The 22,940-nt window shown below is 39.7% G+C and overlaps 2 protein-coding genes across 3 annotated transcripts; one reads left to right on the plus strand and one right to left on the minus strand.

Annotated features, from left to right (window-relative positions):
* Positions 1 to 2,129: 2,129 nt before the first annotated feature.
* LOC115577643 (uncharacterized) lies at positions 2,130 to 14,592 on the plus strand. The gene is made up of 19 exons (XM_030410546.1): positions 2,130 to 2,407; positions 2,685 to 2,744; positions 2,952 to 3,281; positions 3,556 to 3,615; positions 3,823 to 4,152; positions 5,311 to 5,370; positions 5,578 to 5,907; positions 6,184 to 6,243; positions 6,451 to 6,780; positions 7,058 to 7,117; positions 7,327 to 7,656; positions 8,806 to 8,865; positions 9,073 to 9,402; positions 9,677 to 9,736; positions 9,957 to 10,286; positions 10,564 to 10,623; positions 12,070 to 12,186; positions 12,843 to 12,923; positions 13,871 to 14,592. The coding sequence occupies exons 1-19, from the start codon at positions 2,155 to 2,157 to the stop codon at positions 13,957 to 13,959; spliced, it is 3,330 nt and encodes a 1,109-aa protein (XP_030266406.1). The 5' UTR covers positions 2,130 to 2,154; the 3' UTR covers positions 13,960 to 14,592.
* Positions 14,593 to 17,858: 3,266 nt separating this feature from the next.
* Positions 17,859 to 22,446, minus strand: LOC115577648 (Fc receptor-like protein 5). 2 transcript variants are annotated; one of them, XM_030410551.1, is made up of 5 exons: positions 22,354 to 22,446; positions 20,972 to 21,235; positions 20,060 to 20,320; positions 19,804 to 19,935; positions 17,859 to 18,289 (listed from the first exon to the last, which is right to left on the minus strand). In XM_030410551.1, exons 1-5 carry the CDS (start codon positions 22,382 to 22,384, stop codon positions 18,276 to 18,278), a joined length of 702 nt encoding a protein of 233 aa, XP_030266411.1. In that variant the 5' UTR covers positions 22,385 to 22,446; the 3' UTR covers positions 17,859 to 18,275. The 2 variants fall into 2 exon arrangements, with proteins under 2 accessions (XP_030266411.1, XP_030266410.1); XM_030410550.1 differs by having other exon boundaries at positions 20,972 to 21,238; positions 22,354 to 22,411.
* Between the last annotated feature and the right edge of the window lie 494 nt (positions 22,447 to 22,940).

Consider the following 22,940-nt stretch of genomic DNA (forward strand, 5'->3'; position numbering starts at 1 on the left):
AATGATTCCCTGTGCTGTACTTTTTGAATTATATGGCGAGCCTCTACGAAGTTGTGGTTTATGGTGGCATGATATGAGTTGCATACAGGCAAATTGTTCCTCCCTCAATCCAGACATGGGATCTGCACCCCTGACTGTTGGTGGTAACCTGGAGGATGTGTGAGCCGACCGACGAGTTAGTAGTTAACCATAAGCGAGCTGGAACAATAACAGTCGACTAACCTTCAGCTTACTTTCGGTTGAGGTGGGATAAAAATAATGTATCAACTGTTTATCAACCAAGACATTTCTCGGAGGTAGTGACGCTCAAAAAGAATTCATCTGTTTTACAGACACTTCTTTCACAATGCTATCTTATAGGAGGACGTTTATGGGAAACGTCTTTGTGATGATGTTTTTACAGTTTGGCCCCCAGTAGACAGATTCTCCTCCTGGTGGTTTGAGTACTACCTGGCACATAAAACTGCAAAACAAGCTTCATTATGAAAGTATCTAACTTATGCCATTGTTTACACATCATGTGTGATATTTTAATGTTAAGCATCATTATTATTTTTTGGTTTCATTTCACTGATGAGTCGAGTAAATGTTTTGTATTCATGTTTCCAGAACAGCTTGTGTGTAAAGCTGAGGAGAAGTTACTGGAGGCTAAATTGGCTTTTGTTTTACTACAAGCACTGGATTCTAAAACACAGCAACCAGCGTCTTGTATTGTGTTTTATTTTTCCAAAGGGTCAGTGCAATCAAAATATGTGTTTATATGTCTTTCTGTCACCCGTTTGTTGCGCAAAACTCTTATCATCATATCTGTAGTTAGTCACAACTTGGAGAACAAACTGAGCTCATGAAAATGTTCTTTTCCATGAAACAGATGTGATAAATGTGCTGCTTCTTTTTAACACTTAAAAAAGTTTCTCTTTTAATTAACAGACCATCCAGAGGAAAATACCCATCACCATGATCCATTTAACCCAAACAGTAAGTTGAACTTGCTTCATAATACAGTTCCCATATGATGGTGAGGTGAAGAGTGTGCAGCTGTTGCCAGCCACTGAATTATATAGTACATCATGACTAAAACACTGGATTCTCAAACAGAGCGACCAGCGTCTTGTGTTGTGAGTGTTTTGTTGTAGACAATCCAACGGCTCGATGTAATCATAATATTTTGTTTCTGTTTGTCTTCAACAGTGTTGCAGTGCCAAAATATAACCATTGAAGGAAAAGATGGTGACACAGTGATTCTCCCATGTTCAACAAAGAACAAGATGAATATCAGATGTGAAGAAGTTAAGTGGACATTTATGGATCCAACTACAGGGAAAAAGACTGTCCATCTGTATTTTCAGGGTGAAGATTACCTTCACCAACAGAGTGATGACTTCAAAGACCGAACATCTCTTTTCAAGGAGGAACTGTCCTCAGGGAACTGTTCTCTAAGTCTGCTAGCAACCACATCTCATAATGGTTCATACCAAAGCTATGTTGGAGGGCGTCTCTGCTGTACTGTAAACCTCAAAGGTTCGTACTAATACTATTTTATTATCATGAAGTTTGTAACCAAACTGTACACAAGAGGCTTCACAGGTAATAACAGCTTGTTTGATGCAGTGATGTGACATTAAACCAGATGTCTAGATGAGGATGCCCACAAATTGTGTTTGACTGTAATTTTATTGTTCATAGTCACAACTTGGAGAACAAACTGATCACATAAAAATGTTCTTTTCCCTGAAACAGATGTAATAAATGTGCTGCTTGCTTGTTAATAGATAAAAGAGTTTCTCTTTTTTAACAGTCCTTCCAGCAGAAGAAGACAGCTCTGAGGATGATCCTGTGTCTCCAGATAAACCAAACAGTAAGTTGAACTTCATAATTCAGCCTCCAGATCATCTTCACACCTTCAGTGAGGTGAACAGTGTGCAGCTGTTGCCAGCCACGAAATTATATAGTACATCATAACTAAAACACTGGATTCTAAAACACTGGCGATCAGCATCTGTGTTGTGTATTTTGTTGTAGACAATCCAACGGCTCGATGTAATCATAATATTTTCTTTCTGTTTGTCTTCAACAGTGTTGCAGTGCCAAAATACAACCATTGAAGGAAAAGCTGGTGACACAGTGATTCTCCAATGTTCAACAAAGAACAAGATGAATATCAGCCTTGAAGAAGTTAAGTGGACATTTATGGATCCAACTACAGGGAAAAAGACTGTCTATCTGTATTTTCAGGGTGAAGATTTCCTTCACCAACAGAGTGATGACTTCAAAGACCGAACATCTCTTTTCAAGGAGGAACTGTCCTCAGGGAACTGTTCTCTAAGTCTGCTAGTAACCACATCTCATAATGGTTCATACCAAAGCTATGTTGGAGGGCGTCTCTGCTGTACTGTAAACCTCAAAGGTTCGTACTAATACTATTTTATTATCATGAAGTTTGTAACCAAACTGTACACAAGAGGCTTCACAGGTAATAACAGCTTGTTTGATGCAGTGATGTGACATTAAATCAGATGTCTAGATGATGATGCCCACAAATTGTGTTTGACTATAATTTCATTGTTCATAGTCACAACTTGGAGAACAAACTGATCACAAAGAAATGTTCTTTTCCCTGAAACAGATGTAATAAATGTGCTGCTTGCTTGTTAATACATAAAAGAGTTTCTCTTTTTTAACAGTCCTTCCTGCAGAAGAAGACAGCTCTGAGGATGATCCTGTGTCTCCAGATAAACCAAACAGTAAGTTGAACTTGATGAGTCAGCCTCCAGATCATCTTCACACCTTCAGTGAGGTGAACAATGTGCAGCTGTTGCCAGCCACTAAATTATATAGTACATCATAACTAAAACACTGGCGACCAGCGTCTTGTGTTGTGAGTGTTTTGTTGTAGACAATCCAACGGCTCGATGTAATCATAATATTTTGTTTCTGTTTGTCTTCAACAGTGTTGCAGTGCCAAAATACAACCATTGAAGGAAAAGCTGGTGACACAGTGATTCTCCCATGTTCAACAAAGAACAAGATGAATATCAGCCTTGAAGAAGTTGAGTGGACATTTATGGATCCAACTACAGGGAAAAAGACTGTCCATCTGTATTTTCAGGGTAAAGATCAACTTCACCAACAGAGTGATGACTTCAAAGACCGAACATCTCTTTTCAAGGAGGAACTGTCCTCAGGGAACTGTTCTCTCAGTCTGCTAGCAACCACATCTCATAATGGTTCATACCAAAGCTATGTTGGAGGGCGTCTCTGCTGTACTGTAAACCTCAAAGGTACGTACTAATACTATTTTATCACGAGGTTTGTAACCAAACTGTACACAAGAGGCTTCACAGGTAATAACAGCTTGTTTGATGCAGTGATGTGACATTAAACCAGATGTCTAGATGATCATGCCCACAAATTGTGTTTGACTATAATTTCATTGTTCATAGTCACAACTTGGAGAACAAACTGATCACAAAGAAATGTTCTTTTCCCTGAAACAGATGTAATAAATGTGCTGCTTGCTTGTTAATACATAAAAGAGTTTCTCTTTTTTAACAGTCCTTCCTGCAGAAGAAGACAGCTCTGAGGATGATCCTGTGTCTCCAGATAAACCAAACAGTAAGTTGAACTTGATAATTCAGCCTCCAGATCATCTTCACACCTTCAGTGAGGTGAACAGTGTGCAGCTGTTGCAAGCCACTAAATTATATAGTACATCATAACTAAAACACTGGCAACCAGCGTCTTGTGTTGTGAGTGTTTTGTTGTAGACAATCCAACGGCTCGATGTAATCATAATATTTTGTTTCTGTTTGTCTTCAACAGTGTTGCAGTGCCAAAATACAACCATTGAAGGAAAAGCTGGTGACACAGTGATTCTCCCATGTTCAACAAAGAACAAGATGAATATCAGATGTGAAGAAGTTAAGTGGACATTTATGGATCCAACTACAGGGAAAAAGACTGTCCATCTGTATTTTCAGGGTGAAGATGACCTTCACCAACAGAGTGATGACTTCAAAGACCGAACATCTCTTTTCAAGGAGGAACTGTCCTCAGGGAACTGTTCTCTAAGACTGCGAGTAACCACATCTCATAATGGTTCATACCAAAGCTATGTTGGAGGGCGTCTCTGCTGTACTGTAAACCTCAAAGGTACGTACTAATACTATTTTATCATGAGGTTTGTAACCAAATGTACACAAGAGGCTTCACAGGTAATAACAGCTTGTTTGATGCAGTGATGTGACATTAAACCAGATGTCTAGATGATCATGCCCAGAAATTGTGTTTGACTATAGTTTCATTGTTCATAGTCACAACTTGGAGAACAAACTGATCACATAAAATGTTCTTTTCCTTGAAACAGATGTAATAAATGTGCTGCTTGCTTGTTAATACATAAAAGAGTTTCTCTTTTTTAACAGTCCTTCCAGCAGAAGAAGACAGCTCTGAGGATGATCCTGTGTCTCCAGATAAACCAAACAGTAAGTTGAACTTCATAATTCAGCCTCCAGATCATCTTCACACCTTCAGTGAGGTGAACAGTGTGCAGCTGTTGCCAGCCACGAAATTATATAGTACATCATAACTAAAACACTGGATTCTAAAACACTGGCGATCAGCATCTGTGTTGTGTATTTTGTTGTAGACAATCCAACGGCTCGATGTAATCATAATATTTTGTTTCTGTTTGTCTTCAACAGTGTTGCAGTGCCAAAATACAACCATTGAAGGAAAAGCTGGTGACACAGTGATTCTCCCATGTTCAACAAAGAACAAGATGAATATCAGCCTTGAAGAAGTTGAGTGGACATTTATGGATCCAACTACAGGGAAAAAGACTGTCCATCTGTATTTTCAGGGTAAAGATTACCTTCATGAACAGAGTGACGACTTCAAAGACCGAACATCTCTTTTCAAGGAGGAACTGTCCTCAGGGAACTGTTCTCTCAGTCTGCTAGTAACCACATCTCATAATGGTTCATACCAAAGCTGTGTTGGAGGGCGTCTCTGCTGTACTGTGAACCTCAAAGGTACGTACTAATACTATTTTATTATCATGAAGTTTGTAACCAAACTGTACACAAGAGGCTTCACAGGTAATAACAGCTTGTTTGATGCAGTGATGTGACATTAAACCAGATGTCTAGATGATCATGCCCACAAATTGTGTTTGACTATCATTTCATTGTTCATAGTCACAACTTGGAGAACAAACTGATCACAAAGAAATGTTCTTTTCCTTGAAACAGATGTAATAAATGTGCTGCTTGCTTGTTAATAGATAAAAGAGTTTCTCTTTTTTAACAGTCCTTCCTGCAGAAGAAGACAGCTCTGAGGATGATCCTGTGTCTCCAGATAAACCAAACAGTAAGTTGAACTTGATAATTCAGCCTCCAGATCGTCTTCACACCTTCAGTGAGGTGAACAGTGTGCAGCTGTTGCCAGCCACTAAATTATATAGTACATCATAACTAAAACACTGGCGACCAGCGTCTTGTGTTGTGAGTGTTTTGTTGTAGACAATCCAACGGCTCGATGTAATCATAATATTTTGTTTCTGTTTGTCTTCAACAGTGTTGCAGTGCCAAAATACAACCATTGAAGGAAAAGCTGGTGACACAGTGATTCTCCCATGTTCAACAAAGAACAAGATGAATATCAGATGTGAAGAAGTTAAGTGGACATTTATGGATCCAACTACAGGGAAAAAGACTGTCCATCTGTATTTTCAGGGTGAAGATTACCTTCACCAACAGAGTGATGACTTCAAAGACCGAACATCTCTTTTCAAGGAGGAACTGTCCTCAGGGAACTGTTCTCTAAGTCTGCTAGCAACCACATCTCATAATGGTTCATACCAAAGCTGTGTTGGAGGGCGTCTCTGCTGTACTGTAAACCTCAAAGGTTCGTACTAATACTATTTTATTATCATGAAGTTTGTAACCAAACTGTACACAAGAGGCTTCACAGGTAATAACAGCTTGTTTGATGCAGTGATGTGACATTAAACCAGATGTCTAGATGAGGATGCCCAGAAATTGTGTTTGACTATAATTTCATTGTTCATAGTCACAACTTGGAGAACAAACTGATCACATAAAATGTTCTTTTCCCTGAAACAGATGTAATAAATGTGCTGCTTGCTTGTTAATACATAAAAGAGTTTCTCTTTTTTAATAGTCCTTCCTGCAGAAGAAGACAGCTCTGAGGATGATCCTGTGTCTCCAGATAAACCAAACAGTAAGTTGAACTTGATAATTCAGCCTCCAGATCATCTTCACACCTTCAGTGAGGTGAACAGTGTGCAGCTGTTGCCAGCCACTAAATTATATAGTACATCATAACTAAAACACTGGCAACCAGCGTCTTGTGTTGTGAGTGTTTTGTTGTAGACAATCCAACGGCTCGATGTAATCATAATATTTTGTTTCTGTTTGTCTTCAACAGTGTTGCAGTGCCAAAATACAACCATTGAAGGAAAAGCTGGTGACACAGTGATTCTCCCATGTTCAACAAAGAACAAGATGAATATCAGCCTTGAAGAAGTTAAGTGGACATTTATGGATCCAACTACAGGGAAAAAGACTGTCCATCTGTATTTTCAGGGTAAAGATCAACTTCACCAACAGAGTGATGACTTCAAAGACCGAACATCTCTTTTCAAGGAGGAACTGTCCTCAGGGAACTGTTCTCTAAGTCTGCTAGCAACCACATCTCATAATGGTTCATACCAAAGCTATGTTGGAGGGCGTCTCTGCTGTACTGTAAACCTCAAAGGTTCGTACTAATACTATTTTATTATCATGAAGTTTGTAACCAAACTGTACACAAGAGGCTTCACAGGTAATAACAGCTTGTTTGATGCAGTGATGTGACATTAAACCAGATGTCTAGATGATCATGCCCACAAATTGTGTTTGACTTTAATTTCATTGTTCATAGTCACAACTTGGAGAACAAACTGATCACAAAGAAATGTTCTTTTCCCTGAAACAGATGTAATAAATGTGCTGCTTGCTTGTTAATACATAAAAGAGTTTCTCTTTTTTAACAGTCCTTCCAGCAGAAGAAGACAGCTCTGAGGATGATCCTGTGTCTCCAGATAAACCAAACAGTAAGTTGAACTTGATAAGTCAGCCTCCAGATCATCTTCACACCTTCAGTGAGGTGAACAGTGTGCAGCTGTTGCCAGCCACTAAATTATATAGTACATCATACCTAAAACACTGGCAACCAGCGTCTTGTGTTGTAAGTATTTTTTGTTGTAGACAATCCAACGGCTCGATGTAATCATAATATTTCGTTGCTGTTTGTCTTCAACAGTGTTGCAGTGCCAAAATACAACCATTGAAGGAAAAGCTGGTGACACAGTGATTCTCCCATGTTCAACAAAGAACAAGATGAATATCAGCCTTGAAGAAGTTGAGTGGACATTTATGGATCCAACTACAGGGAAAAAGACTGTCCATCTGTATTTTCAGGGTAAAGATTACCTTCACCAACAGAGTGACGACTTCAAAGACCGAACATCTCTTTTCAAGGAGGAACTGTCCTCAGGGAACTGTTCTCTAAGTCTGCTAGCAACCACATCTCATAATGGTTCATACCAAAGCTATGTTGGAGGGCGTCTCTGCTGTACTGTAAACCTCAAAGGTACGTACTAATACTATTTTATCACGAGGTTTGTAACCAAACTGTACACAAGAGGCTTCACAGGTAATAACAGCTTGTTTGATGCAGTGATGTGACATTAAACCAGATGTCTAGATGATCATGCCCACAAATTGTGTTTGACTATAATTTCATTGTTCATAGTCACAACTTGGAGAACAAACTGATCACAAAGAAATGTTCTTTTCCTTGAAACAGATGTAATAAATGTGCTGCTTGCTTGTTAATACATAAAAAAGTTTCTCTTTTTTAACAGTCCTTCCTGCAGAAGAAGACAGCTCTGAGGATGATCCTGTGTCTCCAGATAAACCAAACAGTAAGTTGAACTTGATAATTCAGCCTCCAGATCATCTTCACACCTTCAGTGAGGTGAACAGTGTACAGCTGTTGCCAGCCACTAAATTATATAGTATATCATAACTAAAACACTGGCAACCAGCTTCTTGTGTTGTAAGTATTTTTTGTTGTAGACAATCCAACGGCTCGATGTAATCATAATATTTTGTTTCTGTTTGTCTTCAACAGTGTTGCAGTGCCAAAATACAACCATTGAAGGAAAAGCTGGTGACACAGTGATTCTCCCATGTTCAACAAAGAACAAGATGAATATCAGATGTGAAGAAGTTAAGTGGACATTTATGGATCCAACTACAGGGAAAAAGACTGTCTATCTGTATTTTAAGGGTAAAGATGACCTTCACCAACAGAGTGATGACTTCAAAGACCGAACATCTCTTTTCAAGGAGGAACTGTCCTCAGGGAACTGTTCTCTCAGTCTGCTAGCAACCACATCTCATAATGGTTCATACCAAAGCTATGTTGGAGGGCGTCTCTGCTGTACTGTGAACCTCAAAGGTACGTACTAATACTATTTTATTATCATGAAGTTTGTAACCAAACTGTACACAAGAGGCTTCACAGGTAATAACAGCTTGTTTGATGCAGTGATGTGACATTAAACCAGATGTCTAGATGATGATGCCCACAAATTGTGTTTGATTATAATTTCATTGTTCATAGTCACAACTTGGAGAACAAACTGATCACATAAAATGTTCTTTTCCCTGAAACAGATGTAATAAATGTGCTGCTTGCTTGTTAATACATAAAAGAGTTTCTCTTTTTTAACAGTCCTTCCAGCAGAAGAAGACAGCTCTGAGGATGATCCTGTGTCTCCAGATAAACCAAACAGTAAGTTGAACTTGTTAATTCAGCCTCCAGATCATCTTCACACCTTCAGTGAGGTGAACAGTGTGCAGCTGTTGCCAGCCACTAAATTATATAGTACATCATAACTAAAACACTGGCAACCAGCGTCTTGTGTTGTGAGTGTTTTGTTGTAGACAATCCAACGGCTCGATGTAATCATAATATTTTGTTTCTGTTTGTCTTCAACAGTGTTGCAGTGCCAAAATACAACCATTGAAGGAAAAGCTGGTGACACAGTGATTCTCCCATGTTCAACAAAGAACAAGATGAATATCAGCCTTGAAGAAGTTAAGTGGACATTTATGGATCCAACTACAGGGAAAAAGACTGTCCATCTGTATTTTCAGGGTAAAGATGACCTTCACCAACAGAGTGATGACTTCAAAGACCGAACATCTCTTTTCAAGGAGGAACTGTCCTCAGGGAACTGTTCTCTAAGACTGCGAGTAACCACATCTCATAATGGTTCATACCAAAGCTATGTTGGAGGGCGTCTCTGCTGTACTGTAAACCTCAAAGGTACGTACTAATACTATTTTATCACGAGGTTTGTAACCAAACTGTACACAAGAGGCTTCACAGGTAATAACAGCTTGTTTGATGCAGTGATGTGACATTAAACCAGATGTCTAGATGATCATGCCCACAAATTGTGTTTGACTATAATTTCATTGTTCATAGTCACAACTTGGAGAACAAACTGATCACAAAGAAATGTTCTTTTCCCTGAAACAGATGTAATAAATGTGCTGCTTGCTTGTTAATACATAAAAGAGTTTCTCTTTTTTAACAGTCCTTCCAGCAGAAGAAGACAGCTCTGAGGATGATCCTGTGTCTCCAGATAAACCAAACAGTAAGTTGAACTTGATAATTCAGCCTCCAGATCATCTTCACACCTTCAGTGAGGTGAACAGTCTGCAGCTGTTTCAAGCCACGAAATTATATAGTACATCATAACTAAAACACTGGATTCTAAAACAGAGCGATCAGCATCTGTGTTGTGTATTTTTTGTTGTAGACAATCCAACGGCTCGATGTAATCATAATATTTTGTTTCTGTTTGTCTTCAACAGTGTTGCAGTGCCAAAATACAACCATTGAAGGAAAAGCTGGTGACACAGTGATTCTCCCATGTTCAACAAAGAACAAGATGGATATCAGCCTTGAAGAAGTTAAGTGGACATTTATGGATCCAACTACAGGGAAAAAGACTGTCCATCTGTATTTTCAGGGTGAAGATTACCTTCACCAACAGAGTGATGACTTCAAAGACCGAACATCTCTTTTCAAGGAGGAACTGTCCTCGGGGAACTGTTCTCTAAGTCTGCTAGCAACCACATCTCATAATGGTTCATACCAAAGCTATGTTGGAGGGCGTCTCTGCTGTACTGTAAACCTCAAAGGTACGTACTAATACTATTTTATTATCATGAAGTTTGTAACCAAACTGTACACAAGAGGCTTCACAGGTAATAACAGCTTGTTTGATGCAGTGATGTGACATTAAACCAGATGTCTAGATGATGATGCCCACAAATTGTGTTTGATTATAATTTCATTGTTCATAGTCACAACTTGGAGAACAAACTGATCACATAAAAATGTTCTTTTCCCTGAAACAGATGTAATAAATGTGCTGCTTGCTTGTTAATAGATAAAAGAGTTTCTCTTTTTTAACAGTCCTTCCTGCAGAAGAAGACAGCTCTGAGGATGATCCTGTGTCTCCAGATAAACCAAACAGTAAGTTGAACTTGATGAGTCAGCCTCCAGATCATCTTCACACCTTCAGTGAGGTGAACAGTGTGCAGCTGTTGCAGCCTCTGATTCTTATAGTACAGACTAGTGCTGCTCGATTATGGCAAAAATCACAATCACGATTATTAAAGACGATTATTCATTGATTTGAGAACAAACACTTATTGAACTTTGAACTCTGGTATTTCTTTTAACACAATAAGTTTGAACTGAAAAACAAGAAAAATGCAAATAAATAAGAGAAAAATACATCAAGAAAATGAACTAAATGATAAGTAAAAACAAAAAATAAACATTATCCCGATGCGACTCGACCATAGGTCCGTTGTGGTGGCAAAACCTAATGCTGTTGACACTTCTCTTGCAACTTTCTGCAACATTCATCATAAAGAGCAGGCAGCGCAATTCTGCTGAAATGGTGACATGATGGTGACATGATGGTGACACATACCGCTTGTCCAATGTGTTAATCAGTTTATTGAACCCCGGGTTGCTAACAGTGTTGATAGGTCACATGTCTTTGGCAATCATGTATGTGACGGCATCCATTATTTCTTTATGCCTGTAGGAGCTGGATGGATATGTGGTGTAAAGTGTGTCTTTAACTGAGGACTGTGTGGCGGTGGCAGGAGTCGAGGAGCTTTTCATTTTTGAGTTTTTTTGTACCTTCACTACTTGGTCATGTATTACTCTGTGTGTGGACTTTAAATAGTTAAATAAATTGGTTGTGTTCCCTTGAGGTGCAGACACGGTCGCGCGACATATCTTAACAATATCTTTGTTTGTTCCGAGTCAGACTCCTCGAAAACAAAGTGTTTCCACACCACAGAATTCGCTTTACCTTTTTTCCCGACCAAAGGCTGCATTTCTGCCATCTTCTACCGTCTTCTTCTACACGTTTTTACACGCACTGGGAATACGCACCAGTGTGGCTGAAAGCGAAAATGTTCAGGCGGAGCGGAGCGCACAGGTGGAGATGGAAGGGTTCGCTGCATTTACCACACAAGACACAGCGTGCGGCAGAATGATCGTTTTATTATGATTATCCTGTTTTCATGATCGAGGGAAGCCAAAATCAAAATTGAAAGTCAGTTAATCGCCCAGCCCTAGTACAGATGTTAAAGGCCCCCCAACAACAACAGGGTCATATTTGGCAGCATTGTGTCAGTGGATCAGTCTGAAGTATTTCAGGGGGAGAAACAGTCAGTGAGCTGCTAGTTGATGCCAACCACCTGCAGCAGTGTTCACCTTAACTTGTGCAGCTGAACACTTGAAATGTGTTGTTTGCTTTTGTTTCCCGTCCTCTCAGCAGAAGCATGCAGCCTCCTGCAGCTGTGAACAACTGGAATATATTATGTATATGATGAACTGAGAAATATAAATTAGAAATCTGAAGCAAAGCACTGAAACATCTCTCCTACATTCTTTCAGATGGCACAGACGGACAGAACAATATTATTGGTGGTGTTGTCGGTGGTGTTCTTGGTGTTGCTGCTCTCATCATCATCATCACTTTGGCCTACCGTCATCGTGAGCAGCTTAAGAACTGTAAGTCAAACGTCTCTCAACTTTATCATTATTGACACATTTCCTGTTAAACAGACACTCAAGGTGAAAAGTTGTTTCACTCGCCCTGTTGTTGGTTTAAATGTTGCTGCTCCTCTGAGTTCAGTCAGTATCACTGACAGTTAACATCCACTGTCAGTCAGTGTGACTCTTTTAGTGACGTAGGACGTAACATTATAGAAACTGAGTGTGAGGGTCAGTTTGTAGCCTGACTTTCATACAGGAGGTCAGAGTTGATGTCCTGTCACAGACCAACTACTGATGTAGGTTTTTAATTAAAATCTTAACTTAAAATAAAATGAAGTGAATATTCTTTCATAATCCCCTTCATAAAATTAACATTTGACTCTCATGCTGCTCTTGTAAACAAAAACATAAAGTTGACTCAATGAAGCCATCACATGTTTTTATGTTATCCCTGTTAAATACGTTTACTTATTAATAGTGATGTGATGGAGGAGCTATAATACTGACTATAAAGGTGGACACAAGATGATAACTGGGGTAGAAAATGAGGAAGAACTAAGTTGACAACCAAACTGAGCTCATTAAGCTGCTCCCTTCTTTAAATGGTAATAAATGCGGTGCGTGCTGTTTGAATACTTACAAGTTACTCTCTTTTTTTCTTTTTAATACAGGCTGCTCAGGAACAAATTCCAACAACCCTCAAATCTACCAGGACATTCCACTCCAGGCTCTTCAACCACCTGAAGATGAAGGTAACCCAAAATCTGAGGTCATGTAGGAGCTTTAATATCACCAGATGATAACTGGGGGAGAAAATGTGATTCTGCTGCACAAAGTTTAATAGAATCCAACAGATTGTTGTTGACTCACCAGAGCAGAAAATTACAATTGCTCTACATGCATTTCTACTGTTTGCTCTCATATTAAATGTCTTATGAATAGGATATTTAACAGAGAGCGAGGAATGTTTTGGGATAAATTATGTAGTTAGTGGAAGGACTAAAACTTTCACAAACTTAATACACTGTCTAATATGTAAGGGATAATGTATAGAACAGCAGTCACTATCGGGAAAATAAGACTTATTTTCCCGATAGTGACCGCCGTTCTATACATAATCCTGCTTATTACACGGCTACTTGTCAACGCGAAAAAGTAAACTTCACACAGTGTGTCTTTTTATAATTTATTTGTTATCATTCATAGTATTTACAGCAGAGAAATATAGTTCGCCAAACTGAAGACACAGACGTTAAACAGAACATTCTAAAGAACACAGCGGATTAACTGTCTGAGATCAATTACTGATTTGCCTCTCCCTCTTCGCTGTTCTCCTCTCTTTTTCTTTATTTTATCGGTGACTACAACTCAGCCTTTAGCCTTTAGCCAAGTCTCGAAATCACCGTCTTTTCCAAAAATATTAAAGTTAATTTCAAACTTATCCATAGTGGCCTAGGAGTATGGTTTTTTTCTGATATGAATAACGTCAACTGTCACAGAGTTACAACTGTTCAGCTGACGTTGCTTATCGACCGAATACGCTGGGGTGATAACAAACTTGCACTAAGACAAATTGCTCTCTGGATCAAAACTAGAAGATATTTTTAAAACAATTGATTTATTAAAAAAAAACTTTGCTTTGAAATTGTGTGAATTCATTATCTGCATGTAAAACTGCTCTCACCTTGTCTTCTCACAGAGAACGAACCAGTGGACCAAAACCCAAATGAAGAACAGATCCAGATGCTTGAGAATGAAGAGCAGGACGATCCAGCTGATGGCAAATGAAGTAGCAACCATCGTTCCGCTGAGACTAAAAAACAATCCAGTGAAAAATGTACAAAAGCTCAGCTGTCTGAAGAAAAGAGAATGTATTTCTAGGCACTACACAGGTGAAGTCTAGTATCGTTTCATCCAAAGATTTTGTTTGCACTCAGGTTTAACTTGCTATCCTATGAACTGTTTACAAAGGTTTTTAAAGATTATTTAATATATTAATGTATTGACCCACATCAGACTCTCCGCAGTCAAGACAGACTGTCTGTGATTTTTATCTGAAGCTTCGCGCTTTACGTCTCCTTCCTCTCTCCTCTGATCAGAAGCATCCCAAATTCCTTCCTTATTAATGTGCCACCAGATGATGATGATGATGACGTGTCATCAATTCATGTAGCAGGAAATGCATCAGAATTTAGCCTGTTCACTCAGGTCTTATGTTTAGGTCGAAGCTGAGCTTAGGTGATTAAAAACTCGGATGTAACACAGTGAACACATTCCCATTGCCAACACAAGCCCATTGTTAGTGGGTTTAAGTTTTAATGAGACCTCTGAGCAGGAGGAACCTCCAATGACACTTTATAAAGCTGAGTGGGAGCGTTACAGTTTCTCCAGATGTAAACGGAGTTTCTGAATATCATTCTAGAAACAAAAGTATTGATTATGGGGCGTCGTTTAGCTCAGTAGGTAAAGCAGCGTCCCATGTGCAGAGGCTTTGTCCTCGCTGCAGCAGTCCTGGGTTCAACTCCCGGCCTGGGGCCCTTTGCTTCCAGTCACTCCCGCTCAAAAAAGCTGTAAAGGGGCTGCGCAGGTAGTCGAATGGTTAGAGCGCATGCCAGAAACGCAGTGGACCCTGGTTTGCATCCTACTTGAGGACCTATACTGCATGACAGCCCCCCCCCCCCCTTCTGATCTAGCCACTGTTAAATAAAGGTGTCTTTGCCTCAAAAAAATCTTTAAAAAGAAAGAAAAAAATAATCCGTAAAGGCCAAAGAAATACTTGGAAAAAAAAAGTATTGATTATAATGTGCCTTAACCTGTGAATCCATCCATTGTGCCTGTCATGTATACATTCATTCAGGGATTATAAACTCAATGTAGACTGCTGCTAAACATGTGATACTCATCAGGTTCTGTTGGAGTTTTGTTCTGCACTGCAAACAGTTTAATAGTTTGTAGTTATCAGGCTTCTCATCGTTCTTGCCTCTTATGTCAGAAAAAAGATGAACCTTTCCTTCAAGCATAGCAAGAGATTTTTTAAAATCTTATCTTCTCTGACTTTCTCAAATTGTCATTCTGACTTGACATGTTTAACTTGTTCATGTGAATTTTCCGAGTTGGTTAAACCTTTTGTCCCCAGTTATTCTGAGACCACATGAACGCACCATTTAATTCAGTTCAAAAAACGTAATTTGTCTCTGGGGGGCAATTAAGAGACACAAACAATTCCTCACATTTACTATTTGATGTGTAGCTCATGATTAGCCAGCTTGTGCTAACTAGCTACCTTATGCCAGATTTCTAAAATACAAGATTACAGCTCAGTTTTCAGGACAATTCACTACAGAAAATACTTTACATGATAATCACTGAAACAAATCATTTGTGGATGTAACGACTGGAGACTAAAGTCGTCTTAGCAGACCAAAGCTAACTGGCCTTTAGCTACAATCTAGAATCTAAAATGGGTACAGCTGATCTGAGAGCAGCTCTTTAAACTGTCTGTAATGTTGCACTTGTGTCTTTTATTTAAATTACTGGTGAAAGTCTGACTTTAGAATACTTCTGATGAGACAGTTCTGTGATCATTAGCATCAAGCTTCATGTAAGAGATCCTGTCCTTTACAGAAGGACTTCTCACCTGCAGGTCGTTACACAACAGCGTTATGGACGGCATGTTTTTATGAAAATTACACTGCAGGTTACGTTGCACAACCAGGAGGGAGAGTAAAAGTTTGTGTTCCGGGAAACCTTTTAAATTTTTAACTGATTTATTTATTCATGTTTGTGCAAAAATATCTGAATTTCTGTAAATCTCTTCATGTGTTGACCACATGAGCTTTAATGTAAATTATGAATGTATATTGTGATGTAAAACAATAGGATTTGACGCCTGGGGGTTAGGAGACTTTAATTTAGAATTGCTTTGTATTTATGATAAAGTTTTAATTCTTTATTTAATCTTTGTTATTTTTCATATTAATTCTGTAAATATGACTTAGATTATTGTATGCTTTTCTAAATCTCTCCTTTATTATGTGAATTGAATTAAAGCACTCTCACTTTTTAAAAAAAAAATGCTTGTTTTATTCACACAATACTGGACTTAGACATGAAACCGATAAAGAGCTCCCCCTAGTGATTTAATTATAACACTGCAGTTATTTGTGATTAAAACCATTCAAAGTAAAAGTTCATATTATAGCTTAAATATGAAAATTAAGAGCACTCAGAGCAGTAAACTGTTCCCTGACAGTGTTTAACCATCATATCTGATGTTTACGATTAATATTACGGCTGCATTTATGTGTATGTTGAAACTTTACATTAATTTGTGTTGCAAGTTGTTTTTTGGGGTTTAATTTTTAATTTTAACCTGGGACAACATTTTGCTCATGGTCTGGTAAAGTTTATATGGAGTTTATTAGGGTTGGTAAATATAATGTATTTGCCCTCACAAACACGGCTGGAAATTTCTTGATGTCTCATTAAAAACACCCAGTTTTGTTCTCTGTACCTTTAGCAGAAAATAAATAACATGAAGGAAGAAGATGTTTTCCCTGAAATCAAGGTGTTCCACTCTTCCAATATTCTTCCAAACAACAACGTGCTCGCTCTGCTAAGGTGCCTTAAAGTCAACAAAGTGAACAGTTTTCCCTATCCTGACCAAGCTCCTCAAAATATATGTTACATTGCAAATGACAACCACTTCAGTGCTGCAGTCAGTGAAGCAGAGCCCGGCTCAGGAAGCTATTTGTGGAAGACAGACTCCCAGATCTTATGCTGCTCTCCACTGAGAGATGCTGCTCACAGAGGTTTGACTCTAATGAGTCACATTTCTGTGAAACCGGACATGAGCAGCCACATTATCAACCTGAGCAAACTCAAACACAAGTGTCCTCTGAAACCATGCTCAGGGTTCATCATATCAGTCTTTGAATATGCAGCACTGCCCTCATGGACCACAGTTTATTACAGGGCTATAGGCTGTACAGCAGCACAACAACAACTTTACAACTGAGCAGCATTCAGCTGAGATAACAACAGCGCTCTCTACAACACTGAGTGAAGCCTGACTGATAAAAGCTTCTCTTCTGTCAGTGAGCTGTAGTTTATGGTCTGAACTGTGGGAGGCAGCAAAGTGTCGATCCAGTCCAAGAACACCAGATGAAAGAGACAGGGTTGCCAAGTTTTCTTCAAAATGAAGTTGCGACTTTGGGCTTTTCCCCCGTGTGTTGGGGAAACTAATTGAAAACTAGTAATCCTATCTTGTCATGCTGTAGGAGTCATCTACAACCACTCCAGCAAGTTGAATACTGCAGACATCTGACAAAAACAAGTAGTGAAACTCCTCATTAGTAATAATATATGAACTGATATCTGCTTGTGTTGTTGCTGCTGTAGTTAAACTATTTGTAAGTAGGACAAACTTACCTTGTTGTGCTCAAGATGGAGTGCAACAGTTGTGCTGTTTACTTTCTGTTTTGTGTGCTGACTGAAGTGTGGCTGCTTTGGAGGAAATGAAACTGCTTCACTCAGTGTCTGAGGGGATTTTTCCATGCTGGGAATTCAGTGCACATGACAGATTGTTAATGAGGACTCCAAAGAGAGTTTGTGGAATAGATAATGAATTATGACATGTACTTTAAATTGATATAAAAACGTACACTCCTTGTCTTTATGGCACACGGTTGTCTGTCCCTGTTGTAATGTGTTACAAAGTTATTTTATTGCAAACTTCAGCCCAGAAGTCAAAACATCGTAACACAGTATATAACTGTTGGACATCGTTACAGTGGAATTAGAAATGTAGATAATATTTCGTACACAGCATCAAGCATATTAACAATGTGTCCACCATCTTTCTGTATGTTTAAACAAACGACTCATCAGATTTGAGAACCAGAATGTTTGTGGTTGGTTCAGTGCATACATCATTTTTTTAAACTATGTAGGCGTCGTGTTATACTGGCAAAGAGATACTTAAAGATGATAAATAAAGAAATAAGAATATTAGCTTCTTTCCATTCATATTGGGCAGCAAACAGGCTCTTCTTCTTCTTCTTCTTCTTCTTCTTCTTCTTCTTCTTCAGTCGAGCACCAGATGATCAGGCGATCTCTCCTGCAGGAAAACCAGAGCAGAGAAAGTCTGAAGTCATTTGAAGAATTTAATTCCACCTTTTTTTTCTTTTTTCAGTCTTGCATGGTTTCATTTCACTTCCTGCTTTCTGTGACAACCAGTTCTGCTCTGTTGGCCTTGTTCACCCTGTTAGCCACAAACTGAGGCCTCTGTCACATAGCGAGCTGTGTGGGTTAGTTGGCCCTTTTTTAGGCTTGACCAGGTGTGCAAAACATTCGGGGTTTTAGCCCTGCAGATAGAGTCTTTTTTTAATGGGGGTGTGGGAAAATTTGAAAATTGGGCTGTTTGAGAAGGAGAGGAAGGCCAATCATTTCATCCTCATCGTCATATTCTAATCACACATAAAGCTAATTTTCCCTCACTATAGGCTGACTGAGTGATGTTTAAGTTAAAGATATTATAGCCTGTAATAAGACCTGTGCTGTGTGCATAGGCTATTAGAGCAGGTAGAACATTCCCTATTATAATTTCTTCACTTCATTGTCTATCTGCATTAGCCCTACGGTACTGTACTAGTTTACGTAATGGAACAAGTTCATGGAAAACGAAGGATGGCTTATGAAGAACATGATTCGATCCTACAGAGCTGGTAGGATACGTAAGTAAGTTTGTCTCTTTAGTTATTCAAATGAAGTGTCCTGAAAGCTAGTGAGGTGCAGAGGCTGGCTACTAGCTAGTAACACAGGACCACCATTGATTCAAAGCAACGGCTGGCTGACCTGAGCTAATGAAAGTATTATCAGAGGTTCGGGAGATGATGTCTCACTCTCCATGTCTTCTTGCTCTGGCTGCAACTTTTTTTTTTCCAATGATCCTCTGTATATCCATAATAACTGACTCCTGTAAACCTTGTATATCCAGAATAACTAACTACTGTAACTTCTGTATATCCAGAATAACTAACTGCTATAAACATTGCAATGGAACTAAACAGTGTGCTAACAGACGGCTCTGCTATTATCAGTGAGGCATAGAGGGGAAAAGTATAACACTGATGTTGAATTTGCAACACATTATTCTGACTCTGCCCATATATGGGAATATGTCATAAGGAAATCCAGGTCAGCTCCTGGTGAAAATGTTGCGTTTGTGGCTGCTGGCCGTTCGATATACAACCACATAAAAACCTCTGGGGCTGTTTTCATCATCAGGTGATTATATTTGATTTTTTTTTTTTTTATGCACAGAGATTTGGAGATATTCCCAAAACATCCGGGGCTATAGCCTGGAATGTCCAGGTCTAACGATGAGCCTGGTCTTGGCTTTGGTTTTCTGCCATCTCGTACTGGCCCCATTTTATTAAGGTCTATCACCATGGTAACCTACAGTACAGCTTACAGGAACCACGTTTGGAGGTTTGTATCGCAATGACGGCCAGACTACTGACCAATCAGATCACTCTCTGGCGTGATGCTTTGACGTGTCTCTCTTTGAGGAGGACACCAGATCAGATGATCAGTACAGCAGTAATGATATTGTATGAGACGGATTCTTACCTTGAGTGCACCTTCTGTAGGTGTATATGGCGAGGATGAGGATGGCAGTGCAGATGTTGAAGAGCAGGATGGTCCACACCAGCTTGTGCAGAGACATGGGAGGAGGATGAAGAGAGGAATTCGATGGTTGACCTGTGAGGAAGATATCGATCAGTTTCAGACATGAAACATGATCCAAATATCACACTGAATTTTCCAGAATAGTCTCAAACAGCCCGACATGTTGTGACATACAGAGAGCAGAAGATCAGCTCACCTGTCACAGACAGCCAGCTCTGCTCCGACTGTCGTTTCTCAGGGTGTTCACACTTGTAGAAGCCTTCATGATGCTTGGACACTGACGAGAGGATCATCTTTCCTGCAGGCTCAGTACCGATGAATACACCGTCTTTGAAGAATGTAGCGCTGAAATCAGAAGTAGGATTATTTTCTGTTCCTTCCTTGTAGGAACAGCGAAGTGTCACAGTGTCTCCCTCTGTCACAGGACGTGCAGGGCTCTCCAGGATCACATCACCCTCTGAAATACAGAAAGGCAAAGCCGACATTTAGTCCAAATATAACACCACGTCTTATTTCCATAAGTAAATTTACATCATCAACCATCACCTACCGTCCAATTCACTTTGTCATTTGACCTAAAATGTTTTTAAAGATGTGATGGAAGCTCATCGAGGAGTGAGGACAAAGGCCACACAGCTGGAACATTCAAACCACGGTGGAGACAGAACTCTACACATGTTACCTTTGCATCCTTACGTTTTATTAGAGTTGACAAAACTTTTCCCCTTCACTGTTTGCTATGCGCCATGATGACATTTCACCTTATCAGTATTTACACCATACTGTGCCATGTTGTGAGTTGCATTTGTCTTGAATCGACAGAGATGATAAAACACAGAGTAAACTGTAACATGACAATGGACAGATGATGCAGCTCAGCCTCGCATCATATTTAAAGTAATAATCTGGCAGATTTTTATTGAAATAAATATTCTTCGGTCGTCAAGAGAGAGAAAGTGGCTCGCTAACGACATGTTAGTCCTGATCTCTGCCAACATAGAGGGCCTCTCCATGTGAAAGTCCCAGGCCTCAGATATAGATAACCGATTTATGATCTCTTTGTCAAACTGGAGCATAAAACACAATGTGAAAGAAAACATAAGCATACCTGTCACTGTGATGTTGATGGGTTTGCTGCACTCGCCCTGCTCAGATTCACACCAGTACACCCCGGAGTCAAATGGATTGGCTCTCCTGAGGGTGCAGACAGAGTCACGTGGGTATCCGAAGCCCCCCTTACATGGCTGGGATGTCTTATATGAAGTGTTTCTCTTCAGTGTCCAGTCAGTAGAGTTTCCTGGCCCTGCACAGCTTAGAGAGATCTGTTCATACCGAAAGAACTGGGATCTGTCAGGGTAGATGCTCAGGGTGGCTGCTGGTGATTTAAACAGGAAATAAAAGACGTGATTTTAAAAACATCAGATTGATATCTAATCTTACTGACATCAAACCCTGCATGTTTGGTTCTGAAGTGATCAGACCAACCGTCAGCTCACTATTGTTATAGTGAGGTATCTGGATGGCAACACATGTTTTTTGAGTTTACTTGGTAGATTGAATGATGACTAATTGTTTCTCCTCATATGAGTTAAGGAGTGCAGACAGAGTGAGGCTCACAGCTCCAGGGGTCCTAAAGTAGTTTTTCAACTGGTGAGGGCTAAAGGTTAGCAGACGGCAGGCCATCATAAAGTACCAAAACCTGAGGTTGGCCCCCGCCAAATGGTGGGAGATGCCCAAATGTTTATGTTCACGTAGAAGGATGGGGAACCCCTTTGGGTCATTTTGGGGACAAGACCGACAGTTATCCGCAGCCAGGTCAGATGAGTTATGGGAGAAGAGTAGAGAAACAGGTCAACTCCTCTTTTAGTCTATGGGATAATATACCAAAATGACCAATTAGAAGAAGTGGGTGTGTACTGGAAAGGGTCTCTAAAGGCCTGTGCAAAGAGAGAAGAGAAGGGCTGGCACCTAGTAGAACTCCTTAGATCAAGGGCTGATAGGAGTTCTGATCGGTCAGAGGGAGAAGCATTTTGGCATTGCTTTTTCCAGAGATTTGATAATGTCAGAACGCGGCCGCTTCTGATCTGGACGCAGGGCTCAAGATTCTGTTTCAATAAAGATTGCTCTATCATTCCACCCAGCCTTGCCTCCGCAGAATACTTTTATCATCAAACTACACACTGACACCTTTGAGGAGGAAAGCCCATAAACTACAATAGCCTTTTCAATTCTGTACCTGCTGTTGATATTGTATCTATCTTGGTGTATCATTCTCCTGCTTACTGTCACTCTCCACACCTTTACCCTAATGTGTTGTGAACTTCTGGTTTTATGTAAAACTGCATTTACTTGTCTCAGTACCCACTCTTGACAATGACAGAGTGAAATCTTAAGTAATAATCAGTGTAGAAAACAAACCCCTGAAGTATTGGTATTAAAAATGAATGATCCAACCGAAGTATGTCTTATGGAAAAAGTTAGATTACTTACAGATTATGAGGCAGAGTGAAGCGACCTCCATCCTCCGTCGATGCTGTCAGAGTTCTCACTGTTCACTTTCAGCCAACATTCAGCCCACATCCTGAGATCAAAGGAAACCATGACAGACAACAACGAGAAGGCCGAACAAATCAAACAACCACACTGAAGTTCACCTCAGTGTTTCACAGGGTTCTACTTTACTGTTCAAAACAATAGAAAAAATAATCAACCTAAACTGTAAAACTGTAGCATTTGAATTACCCATTACCATCATACCATATTTTATTGTCTGACTTCCCTGATGGCTGATTTTCTCCATTTTGCTGATATTGAACCTTTTCTGAATAGTGTTAATTTCCATTTAAAGCTACTGCAAGAAACTTTCATGCTTGTGGCGGCCCCTGTGGACAAAAGCGGTATGAGCACCACCAGGGCCATATTGGCCACCAGCAGAATTCAGTGGTCTGACAAGCAGATCAGCCTTGAGTGTTGAGCCAGTGTTGAAAATGCTAAATTTAAAAAGTGAGGAAACAACACAGGGCAGCTACAGTCCCTCAGAGCTGTAAACCGCCTGCTTCACTGCCAGCTTTCCTCTG

The sequence above is a fragment of the Sparus aurata genome, unplaced genomic scaffold (genome assembly GCF_900880675.1).
Source record: "Sparus aurata unplaced genomic scaffold, fSpaAur1.1, whole genome shotgun sequence".
Taxonomy (NCBI): domain Eukaryota; kingdom Metazoa; phylum Chordata; class Actinopteri; order Spariformes; family Sparidae; genus Sparus; species Sparus aurata.